The sequence below is a fragment of the Crinia signifera genome, chromosome 6 (genome assembly GCF_055691185.1).
Source record: "Crinia signifera chromosome 6, ASM5569118v1, whole genome shotgun sequence".
NCBI classification, from domain to species: Eukaryota; Metazoa; Chordata; class Amphibia; order Anura; family Myobatrachidae; genus Crinia; species Crinia signifera.
Genome location: NC_139222.1, coordinates 276,945,629 through 276,958,819, shown reverse-complemented (window position 1 = coordinate 276,958,819; position 13,191 = coordinate 276,945,629). Strand labels below are relative to the sequence as shown.

The 13,191-nt window shown below is 47.7% G+C and overlaps 1 protein-coding gene across 2 annotated transcripts in view; it reads right to left on the bottom strand.

The window, feature by feature from the left end:
• Positions 1-12,216, bottom strand: part of LOC146009383 (uncharacterized) — a 38,647-nt gene extending 26,431 nt beyond the window's left edge. The window contains exons 1-4 of one of the 2 annotated variants that reach the window (XM_083149697.1): positions 11,846-12,216; positions 9,719-9,967; positions 2,674-2,777; positions 1,700-1,845 (exon numbers count right to left, since the gene is read on the bottom strand). In XM_083149697.1, the coding sequence (XP_083005823.1) occupies positions 1,700-1,845; positions 2,674-2,777; positions 9,719-9,817 (349 nt within the window). In that variant the 5' untranslated portion in view covers positions 9,818-9,967; positions 11,846-12,216. The other variant, XM_083149698.1, reaches the window with a different exon arrangement.
• Between the last annotated feature and the right edge of the window lie 975 nt (positions 12,217-13,191).

Sequence of the window (13,191 nt, the reverse complement as noted above, 5' to 3'; positions counted from 1 at the left end):
GCTCTGGGGTACGGTACCCAGCTACCCTCTGCTCTGGGGTACGGTACCCAGCTACCCTCTGCTCTGGGGTACGGTACCCAGCTACCCTCTGCTCTGGGGTATGGTACCCAGCTACTTTCTGCTCTCCCAACTACCCTCTGCCTGCGGTACAGTACCCAGCTACCCTCTGCCTGCGGTACGGTACCCAGCTACCCTCTGCCTGCGGTACGGTACCCAGCTACCCTCTGCCTGCGGTACGGTACCCAGCTACCCTCTGCCTGCGGTACGGTACCCAGCTACCCTCTGCCTGCGGTACGGTACCCAGCTACCCTCTGCCTGCGGTACGGTACCCAGCTACCCTCTGCCTGCGGTACGGTACCCAGCTACCCTCTGCCTGCGGTACGGTACCCAGCTACCCTCTGCCTGCGGTACGGTACCCAGCTACCCTCTGCCTGCGGTACGGTACCCAGCTACCCTCTGCCTGCGGTACGGTACCCAGCTACCCTCTGCCTGCGGTACGGTACCCAGCTACCCTCTGCCTGCGGTACGGTACCCAGCTACCCTCTGCCTGCGGTACGGTACCCAGCTACCCTCTGCCTGCGGTACCCGGCTACCCTCTGCTCTGTGGTACGGTACCCAGCTACCCTCTGCTCTGTGGTACGGTACCCAGCTACCCTCTGCTCTGTGGTACGGTACCCAGCTACCCTCTGCTCTGGGGTACGGTACCCAGCTACCCTCTGCTCTGGGGTACGGTACCCAGCTACCCTCTGCTCTGGGGTACGGTACCCAGCTACCCTCTGCTCTGGGGTACGGTACCCAGCTACCCTCTGCTCTGGGGTACGGTACCCAGCTACCCTCTGCCTGTGGTACGGTACCCAGCTACCCTCTGCTCTGCGGTACGGTACCCAGCTACTCTCTGTCTGTGGTACGGTACCCAGCTACTCTCTGTCTGCGGTACGGTACCCAGCTACCCTCTGCCTGTGGTACGGTACCCAGCTACTCTCTGTCTGCGGTACGGTACCCAGCTACTCTCTGTCTGCGGTGCGGTACCCAGCTACCCTCTGCCTGCGGTACGGTACCCAGCTACCCTCTGCCTGCGGTACGGTACCCAGCTACCCTCTGCCTGCGGTAAGGTACCCAGCTACCCTCTTTCTGCGGTACGGTACCCAGCTACCCTCTGTCCTTCCCAATGTGGCTATCCTTGTACTATCCTCCCATTTTTAGTCTCTACATAATACTGTATACCGAATGCTCACTAATTATGTATCTGTGCATTTATATACTGTCTGTACATCTATGTCCTGTTGTCAGTGTTTCTCTGTGCACAGCGCTGCAGAACCCTTGTGGAGCCTTCTACATAAAATATGATAACAATTATTATTCCTTTAGGGAACAATCCATATAAAATACAGCATTTTATTTTCTTATAAACCAGCTACCGCCAGCATCACAGAAACATTGGCAAGCATTCCAGGCACCTGGTAGAAGGATCTATTTAACTATTTAAAGTATATTTGTGAATATATTTGTTATAAGAGGTTCTCTCACAATGGAGTCATTTATTATTACAGCATAAAGTGGTCCTTAGCTTGTGTCAAATTTTACATAGAAACCCATACTGGGAAAAACATTTTTTTACTGTTTAACTTTACAAATTACCAATAACACCCCCCCCCCCCCCCCCCAATGCTTCTAGTAATATGTGAAAGGTAATTCTTACGTCTCTGCGGTTCGGCAGATTTTGGCGTCTCCCTCGGGTGCTTCAGCTTTACTTGCGGAGCGGACTCACGCAGACCTGATGTAGAAGCAGTGTCAGATGCGGGCCTCTGTCTCACAGAGGAGTCTGGAGACAAGGTCCTGGCCACACTGCAAGCACAGACATGTGTCAGGCGCCTGGCATCAGACTATCCGGCTTATGTAACAACCTGCGAGATGCAGGCTCTGGGCGAGGCTGGCTGTATTTTTAAAGCACCAATCATTAAAAGGTAAATCCAGCCTTTAAATGATTAAAGCTATAAAATTACTTGCCAGAACCTTTCAGGCTATTTTTGTAATCCAATATATCACACCAGGTATGCATAATAATATCAGGGCAACACTGAATTTTATAATGTTATCTATATATTGAGCACAAGGTGGCGCAGTTTCTCTGTTCTGCCAAACAATGGAACAGCTCCACCTGCTGGCCGGACCAAATGTTGACGTCTGATTTTCAGCGTGCACTACATCTGTTTTTGTTTTCTAATTGGCAAAAATGTTTTATTAGCACAAAGTAACAGTGGCCGATCAGACAGGAATAAATCTCTTTCAAAAGACCCCCAACAAGCAGGCACCACGCTTAGCAAAACTGTGTTTTTATTTATATAATAAGCAATACTAATGAAATATGTCCCTTCAGTATAAAGCGTTTGCGCTCAGCCTTCCAAGCACACAGGCCCAGGGGTAGCAAAAGAGAACTTCCACTAATCATTGGCGGTCTCAGCTGTGGATAATGGACTCCAGGGCGTTCTTCCAAGGAGAGAGCCTGTTATGTACGCACGCAATTATGTAAATGATATGCAAATACCTAAGAAGGCTGTGATTCAGCTGCTCGTAGAGGAATCCAAATGTACATTTTTCAATACCCTGTTCTCTCATTAAGTAAATGATGTCCCTAATAACAAGTATTAATGAAATCGAGCCACAGAAACAAACCTGCAGTTCCCATATGTCTCTTCGGTTTCTTCCTCATGTTTCACGTCCACATGGCGAGACAGCAATTCCTCCAACAGCCGCCGCAGCGCCAGCTTCCGAGTCACCTGTACGTAGGAGCAGGAGACATCAGAACATATAAAACACTTCCCGTTTATAAGCTGGGGATATGTATATTATTGTGCACGCAAGCAGCTCTTCCTGTGCCACGTGCGGACACAACTACATGCCCGTACCCTGCCCACTATCACTGCATTCACACCAATCATTACTTCTCCTAAAAGGTGAGTGCTAGGAAATGGCAACATTCTAAATGTCGGCAACCTCATAATGTCTACATGATCTGAACTTTAACAGTAACAATGTTGACAGTGACTTAGGGGTGTATTCAATGCGACCGGCGAGGGGGTTAAACGGCAGGGATCACCAAAAACAAGCAATCCTCGCCATTTAACCCCCGCTCACCCTATTCTACGTTCCGGGGGAATCCTCCCTGTCAGATGACGGCGAGGATTCCCCCAAACAAGCGAGGCTCACGACTAATGCACTGCATTCAGCTGCGAGCCTTGCTGTTTTAGCGGCTGCATATGCCGTTTCTCAGGGGTCAGTTGAATATTGACCCTGCGAGCTGTGGCAGATTGCCCCCAGCATTGAAAACTGCCCATAATGTCGATGTTTTCAAACTGTTGAAATTGTGAATGTCGACATTCCTGTTATAGTCTAGACCAGGCATGTCCAAGCTATGGCCCTCCAGCTGTTGTGACTACAAGTACCATCCTGCCTTGCCACAGTTTTGCTGTTAGGGAGTGCTGAAACTATGGCAAGGCATGCTGGGATGTGTAGTTTCACAACAGCTGGAGGGCCATAGTTTGGACATGCCTGGTCTAGACCCAACGATGACTGCAGCCCGACTCAAGATGCAGGGTAACCCTAACAGCAGCCAGACCCTAAAGGCCTCCATACACCAGAACGACACTGGACCCGAACGCACAATCTCGCAACGCACGGTCCCGCGGATCGAGTGCTTGGTCCACTAATCAGACGTGCAGCGCCTCTGATCAGCCTTGATTGGGGGCACGCCATGGGTGCTTTTAAGCACGACTCTTTTGACCGGCGTGATTTGAGTGGCAGTTGTCAGGCTGTTATGGTGCATGCCATCGATGGTGAGACAACTGGTCGTATGCAGCAGCGGAATTGTACGACAGATTGTGTGCACATCGTTTGTCCAAAAACCACCAATTCATGACTCTGGGAGTACCGGGGAGTTGAAGGGAAATCTGGACACTATCAAGATCATGAGCAGGTCGTCCTGATGTATAGACCATAATAATGGTTAGCATTACCGCCTCACAGCGCTGAGGTCATGGGTTCTAGTCCCACCATGTGTTATATATACGGGGCAGTACGGATGGTGTAATGGTTACATTACTGCCTCACAGCACTGAGGTCATGGGTTCTATCCCCACCATGTGTTATATATACAGGGCAGTAAGGATGGTGTAATGGTTACATTACTGCCTCACAGCACTGAGGTCATGGGTTCTATCCCCACCATGTGTTATATATACAGGGCAGTACGGATGGTGTAATGGTTACATTACCGCCTCACAGCGCTGAGGTCATGGGTTCTAGTCCCACCATGTGTTATATATACGGGGCAGTACGGATGGTGTAATGGTTACATTACTGCCTCACAGCACTGAGGTCATGGGTTCTATCCCCACCATGTGTTATATATACAGGGCAGTAAGGATGGTGTAATGGTTACATTACTGCCTCACAGCACTGAGGTCATGGGTTCTATCCCCACCATGTGTTATATATACAGGGCAGTACGGACGATGTAATGGTTAGCATTACTGACTCACAGCGCTGAGGTCATGGGTTCTATACCCACCATGTGTTATATATACGGGGCAGTACGGATGGTGTAATGGTTACATTACCGCCTCACAGCGCTGAGGTCATGGGTTCTAGTCCCACCATGTGTTATATATACGGGGCAGTACGGATGGTGTAATGGTTACATTACTGCCTCACAGCACTGAGGTCATGGGCTCTATCCCCACCATGTGTTATATATACAGGGCAGTACGGATGGTGTAATGGTTATAGCATTACTGCCTCACAGCGCTGAGGTCATGGGTTCTATAGCCACCATGTGTTATATATACGGGGCAGTACGGATGGTGTAATGGTTACATTACTGCCTCACAGCACTGAGGTCATGGGTTCTATACCCACCATGTGTTATATATACGGGGCAGTACGGATGGTGTAATGGTTACATTACTGCCTCACAGCACTGAGGTCATATGTTCTATACCCACCATGTGTTATATATATACGGGGCAGTACGGATGGTGTAATGGTTACATTACTGCCTCACAGCACTGAGGTCACGGGTTCTATACCCACCATGTGTTATATATATACGGGGCAGTACGGATGGTGTAATGGTTACATTACTGCCTCACAGTGCTGAGGTCATGGGCTCTATTCCCACCATGTGTTATATATACGGGGCAGTACGGACGGTGTAATGGTTAGCATTACTGCCTCACAGCACTGAGGTCATGGGTTCTATACCCACCATGTGTTATATATACAGGGCAGTACGGACGGTGTAATGGTTAGCATTACTGCCTCACAGCACTGAGGTCATGGGTTCTATCCCCACCATGTGTTATATATACGGGGCAGTACGGACGGTGTAATGGTTACATTACTGCCTCACAGCACTGAGGTCATGGGTTCGATTCCCACCATGGCCCTAACTGTGTGGAGTTTGTATAATCTCCCCGTACTTGCGTGGGTTTCCTCCGGGTACTCCGGTTTCCTCCCACAATCCAAAAATATACTGGTAGGCTAATTGGCTCCTAACAAAAATGAACCCTAGAATGTCTGTGTGTGCGTGTACATGTGGTAGGGAATATAGATTGTAAGCTCCACTGGGGCAGGGACTGATGTGAATGTTCAACTATACTCTGTACAGCGCTGCGGAATATGTGTGCGCTATATAAGGAACTGTTACATAAATAAATAAATAACCCTACTGTCAGCCAGACCCTAACTGCAGCCTAACCCATGTGTGTCAACATTTTAACAATGTCGATGTTATGGCACTGTTATATGGTAACATTATGAACATGTCAACATCCTGAATGTTGGCATTAAAACCATGTTAACGTTATGGTGACGGAATGTTGACATTCTTACTAGATCCCCTCCTTACATGCTTATCCCCTAGACTAATTATGGGGCAGATGTATTAAGCCTTAACAAGAGATAAATGCATAGGTACGGACGATGTAATGGTTAGCATTACTGACTCACAGCGCTGAGGTCATGGGTTCTATACCCACCATGTGTTATATATACGGGGCAGTACGGATGGTGTAATGGTTACATTACCGCCTCACAGCGCTGAGGTCATGGGTTCTAGTCCCACCATGTGTTATATATACGGGGCAGTACGGATGGTGTAATGGTTACATTACTGCCTCACAGCACTGAGGTCATGGGCTCTATCCCCACCATGTGTTATATATACAGGGCAGTACGGATGGTGTAATGGTTATAGCATTACTGCCTCACAGCGCTGAGGTCATGGGTTCTATAGCCACCATGTGTTATATATACGGGGCAGTACGGATGGTGTAATGGTTACATTACTGCCTCACAGCACTGAGGTCATGGGTTCTATACCCACCATGTGTTATATATACGGGGCAGTACGGATGGTGTAATGGTTACATTACTGCCTCACAGCACTGAGGTCATATGTTCTATACCCACCATGTGTTATATATATACGGGGCAGTACGGATGGTGTAATGGTTACATTACTGCCTCACAGCACTGAGGTCACGGGTTCTATACCCACCATGTGTTATATATATACGGGGCAGTACGGATGGTGTAATGGTTACATTACTGCCTCACAGCACTGAGGTCATGGGTTCGATTCCCACCATGGCCCTAACTGTGTGGAGTTTGTATAATCTCCCCGTACTTGCGTGGGTTTCCTCCGGGTACTCCGGTTTCCTCCCACAATCCAAAAATATACTGGTAGGCTAATTGGCTCCTAACAAAAATGAACCCTAGAATGTCTGTGTGTGCGTGTACATGTGGTAGGGAATATAGATTGTAAGCTCCACTGGGGCAGGGACTGATGTGAATGTTCAACTATACTCTGTACAGCGCTGCGGAATATGTGTGCGCTATATAAGGAACTGTTACATAAATAAATAAATAACCCTACTGTCAGCCAGACCCTAACTGCAGCCTAACCCATGTGTGTCAACATTTTAACAATGTCGATGTTATGGCACTGTTATATGGTAACATTATGAACATGTCAACATCCTGAATGTTGGCATTAAAACCATGTTAACGTTATGGTGACGGAATGTTGACATTCTTACTAGATCCCCTCCTTACATGCTTATCCCCTAGACTAATTATGGGGCAGATGTATTAAGCCTTAACAAGAGATAAATGCATAGGTACGGACGATGTAATGGTTAGCATTACTGACTCACAGCGCTGAGGTCATGGGTTCTATACCCACCATGTGTTATATATACGGGGCAGTACGGATGGTGTAATGGTTACATTACCGCCTCACAGCGCTGAGGTCATGGGTTCTAGTCCCACCATGTGTTATATATACGGGGCAGTACGGATGGTGTAATGGTTACATTACTGCCTCACAGCACTGAGGTCATGGGCTCTATCCCCACCATGTGTTATATATACAGGGCAGTACGGATGGTGTAATGGTTATAGCATTACTGCCTCACAGCGCTGAGGTCATGGGTTCTATAGCCACCATGTGTTATATATACGGGGCAGTACGGATGGTGTAATGGTTACATTACTGCCTCACAGCACTGAGGTCATGGGTTCTATACCCACCATGTGTTATATATACGGGGCAGTACGGATGGTGTAATGGTTACATTACTGCCTCACAGCACTGAGGTCATATGTTCTATACCCACCATGTGTTATATATATACGGGGCAGTACGGATGGTGTAATGGTTACATTACTGCCTCACAGCACTGAGGTCACGGGTTCTATACCCACCATGTGTTATATATATACGGGGCAGTACGGATGGTGTAATGGTTACATTACTGCCTCACAGTGCTGAGGTCATGGGCTCTATTCCCACCATGTGTTATATATCCGGGGCAGTACGGACGGTGTAATGGTTAGCATTACTGCCTCACAGCACTGAGGTCATGGGTTCTATACCCACCATGTGTTATATATACAGGGCAGTACGGACGGTGTAATGGTTAGCATTACTGCCTCACAGCACTGAGGTCATGGGTTCTATCCCCACCATGTGTTATATATACGGGGCAGTACGGACGGTGTAATGGTTACATTACTGCCTCACAGCACTGAGGTCATGGGTTCGATTCCCACCATGGCCCTAACTGTGTGGAGTTTGTATAATCTCCCCGTACTTGCGTGGGTTTCCTCCGGGTACTCCGGTTTCCTCCCACAATCCAAAAATATACTGGTAGGCTAATTGGCTCCTAACAAAAATGAACCCTAGAATGTCTGTGTGTGCGTGTACATGTGGTAGGGAATATAGATTGTAAGCTCCACTGGGGCAGGGACTGATGTGAATGTTCAACTATACTCTGTACAGTACGGACGGTGTAATGGTTACATTACTGCCTCACAGCACTGAGGTCATGGGTTCGATTCCCACCATGGCCCTAACTGTGTGGAGTTTGTATAATCTCCCCGTACTTGCGTGGGTTTCCTCCGGGTACTCCGGTTTCCTCCCACAATCCAAAAATATACTGGTAGGCTAATTGGCTCCTAACAAAAATGAACCCTAGAATGTCTGTGTGTGCGTGTACATGTGGTAGGGAATATAGATTGTAAGCTCCACTGGGGCAGGGACTGATGTGAATGTTCAACTATACTCTGTACAGCGCTGCGGAATATGTGTGCGCTATATAAGGAACTGTTACATAAATAAATAAATAACCCTACTGTCAGCCAGACCCTAACTGCAGCCTAACCCATGTGTGTCAACATTTTAACAATGTCGATGTTATGGCACTGTTATATGGTAACATTATGAACATGTCAACATCCTGAATGTTGGCATTAAAACCATGTTAACGTTATGGTGACGGAATGTTGACATTCTTACTAGATCCCCTCCTTACATGCTTATCCCCTAGACTAATTATGGGGCAGATGTATTAAGCCTTAACAAGAGATAAATGCATAGGTGATAAGGAGAGATAAACGTCCAGCCAATCACCTGCTAACTGTCATGTTACAGGCTGTGTTAGATAAACGTCCAGCCAATCACCTGCTAACTGTCATGTTACAGGCTGTGTTAGTTAAACGTCCAGCCAATCAGCTCCTTACTGACTTTCTTCGAACACAGGCTGTAACATGGCAGTTAGCAGGTGATTGGCTGGACGTTTATCTCTCCTTATCACCCTTGCATTTATCTAGCTTAATACATCTGCCCCTATGTGTCCTATCCATTTATATAGGTTGAATGTAAAGCAGCAGTGCCTATAACATTGCTTCTGTCCTACAGAACCAACAGGTCAATTATGATAACTTCTGCCAACAGCTGCAGAAGAGATAGAGGGGGCTGAGTGGAACCCAAGACTGGTCTTGGGATGAGCTTTGTGAGTGACTGGGAGACCCTCTGATATTATTATCACTTATTTCTAAAGCACCACTTTGTGTAGATAAATGTGGTGGTATGTAGTCATTCATCGGAGACATTGCAGTCACGAATCAACCCCATAACAAGAGAATGATAAGGGAGCAATGGAGTTCATGGCCCGGATGGACACACTGCCGATGGGGGTGGTGTATCGAAGCTCAGAGAGAGATAAAGTACCAGTCAATCAGCTTTCATCATATTTCAACCACAGTCTGTATCATGGCAGTTGGGAGCTGGTTGATTGGTACTTTATCTCCCTCCAAGGTGCGATACATCTCCCCCAGTATCTGGTATCTATCTATAAGTGAAACACTAGGCCCTGACCTTTTCGATCTCGCTGGGGGTCAGATCCCGAGGTAGGTGCTCCAGAGCCTCAATCTGCCTCAGCTTCTTGCGCAGCTTCCGGATTTCTACAGCATCCATCTCTGCCCAGCAGGATAATGACACACGTTCCGGAGAGAGACACAGTCACTGACCCCTGGTCCTCGGTCGAGCAGGATAATTAAACACGTTCCGGAGAGAGATACAATCCCTGACCTCCGGTCCTGCTGCTACATACAGATTATCATGAAGCTGGAACACAGAAAAGGAAGAGAAGCGCGATCAGGTATAGATCAGGCATGTCCAAACTGTGGCCCTCCAGCTGTTGTGAAACTACACATCCCAGCATGCCTTGCCATCATTTTAGCATCCCCTATACTGTGGCAAGGCATGATGGGACTTGTAGTTTCACAACAGCTGGAGGGCCACAGTTTGGACATGCTTGGTATAGAGTAACATAATGCGCCACATAACGGTAAAAAATTTTAATAAAAATATAATGGACAACCAAAGAGGGGAATTCAGTTGCCGATAGTGACACAATGTGGGGTATAAGATGTGCGGGAAGGAACAGTGATGGGGGTACAACAGAATATACACTGAAGGGCTAAAAGTTATGGGATAGTTGTATGTAAAGGAAATTGGAAATGGCCAGGCCTGCATCACTTGTAATCGGACATCTAGTGAATCAGTCTGTACATCAGGTAGACAATGTAAATTATAGGAGAATGAACGGGGCATAATATTGGGGGCCCGATGGATGAGACGTTACATTTCTAAAGACGTGCGGACATTCAGGACTCCTCGATCTTCGGGGGAACGTGTGTACTGGGAATACCTCATGGAAGACATTACCACCCACTGGGGACAGCACAGTGGTCAATCATAAGGCCCTCATACATCAGAACGAGATTGGACCCACGCGATCGCACGATGCACACTCCCACGGGTCGTGTGGTCAGTCCCCAGATAAAACATGCTGCACTCATTAGCTCTCATTACAGTGGAACGAGTGATCATATGTGGCTTTATGGGCAGCTATAGGTGCTTAATGATTGTAATAAGCGGCATATGGCCAGAACTGTCTGTGGTAACACACAAGTTACAGTGGCTCAAATCACATCCACATTCAATGCAAGAGGAACCAGACACATATACAGCAGGTCAGTGCAGCGTTACTTCACTTCTATGGGATATGGGAATAGAAGATATAAGAGATGTGCAGGGGGTGACACAGGGATGGGTATACAGCATCATATATATATATATATATATATATATATATATATAGGGAAGGACAGGCAGGGTATATACACAGGGATGGGTATACAGCATCATACCTGCGATACAGTGATATAGATAGATAGATAGATAGATAGATAGATAGATAGATAGATAGATAGATAGATAGGGAAGGACAGGCAGGGTATATACACAGTGATGAGTATACAGCTGTATATATGGGATAACATACAGGTAGGTGCAGGCAGGGTTTATACACAGTGCTGGGTACACAGCAGTATATATGGGATAACACACAGGTAGTTGTATGCAGGCCAGGGTATATACACAGTGCTGGGTTTACAGCAGTAGGCAGGGATTATACACAGTGCTGGGTATACAGCAGTAGGCAGGGATTATACACAGTGCTGGGTATACAGCAGTATATATGGGACAACACACAGGTAGGTACAGGCAAGGTATATACACAGTGCTGGATATACAGCAGTAGGCAGGGTATATACAGAGTGCTGGGTATACAGCAGTATATATGGAATAACACACAGGTAGGTACAGGCAGGGTATATACACAGTGCTGGGTATACAGCAGTAGGCAGAGGATATACACAGTGCTGGGTATACAGCAGTAGGCAGGGAATATACACAGTGCTGGGTACACAGCAGTAGGCAGGGTATATACAGAGTGCTGCAGTATATATATGGGATAACACACAGGTAGGTGTAGGCAGGGTATATACACACAGTGCTGGGTATACAGCAGTAGGCAGGGAGTATACACAGTGCTGGGTATACAGCAGTAGGCAGGGTGTATATAGTATATAGGAGGTATAAGCAGCACGGGGCAGAGGGAGCTGCAGCCTATGTGGCACTCTCTCCCCTCCCCCCTACCTGTCTCACAGCAACCCGGAAGGTAAATACAGCACAAGCCGGAAGTACAAGCCGGCGCTCGTGTGGCTGGCGTGTGGCCCGGGGGCCGGGCTGTCCTGCCCCCTCCCCTGTGTGTGACTGGCGTGTGGCCCGGGGGCCGGGCTGTCCTGCCCCCTCCCCTGTGTGTGACTGGCGTGTGGCCCGGGGGCCGGGCTGTCCTGCCCCTCCCCTGTGTGTGACTGGAGGGTACCGTGTCACCCCCGTAACGCCCACGACATCCAGTTAATATTCCCTGCAGTGTAGTCAGTGTGTCCCCGGGCCCTCATGTGTTCCCGAAGGGCTGGATGCCGGGGATCCTGCATGTGGCCGGTGCTGCCCTCTGGTGATTTGTGCCCTAAATATATGGGTGCGCCACGATGTGCCTCCTCGGCTCCACCCTGCCACCTGTCCTCCCGCCAGCCTGTGCACCCTGCCTACCCACTATGGCACCTGTCTACCTTCCCATCCATTCTGCCAACACACCATCCTGGGTACACCTAACCATCCACCCTGCCCACGCGCCCACCCTATTACCTAATCCCCTTCCTACCCACTCTAGCCTCTGCCAACACACCATACTTGCCTACTTTTGAAACAAAGTATATATATATTGGACCACCTAGGTGGAACAGTATATACAGGCGCTTTTAAGGTGAGTTGTTTAGCAAGCTGCTCACACCGTGGGGAGGTCAGCCCCCAGAAAATGGAAAGAGAAGAAAACAAACAGGTGGTGGAGCGCTAACACAAAAATATGTATGACCAATTGGGTATCACAAATATTTTATTTACTAATACAGTTTTAATCTTTAATAGTAAATAAAATATTTGTGATACCCAATTGGTCATACATATTTTTGTGTTAGCGCTCCACCACCTGTTTGTTTTCTTCTCTTGCCTACTTTTGAAAACTAGTTTCAGGGAGATTATAGTTGGTAGCACAATTGTGCACAGCGCCCTATTGAAGGGGCGTGTCTAGTTCCATATATGGAGAGATTGAATGTGGCACCTAGAAGCGTGGGTGTGTGCGGCTACATCTGAGAGCAGTCATGGGCAAAGCGATTAATTGAAATGATTTGAGACACAAGGCTCAGTGAAGTGAAATGTGTTGAGTCACGAGTCACAACTCATTCGGTTTTGCAGGCAAAGGGGCACATTTATCAAGATTGCATTTACAATGCGATCTGGGCAGAATATTACTGCCCAGGATCGCATTGTAAAAACTAGATGTATGGTGTAATCTCCCTCATTAGTCTAGCAATCTCCCTCATGTCACCTAGCCCACATTACACTGTTACATCATAGTAACCTCCCCTCCTGCATTCTGCAGG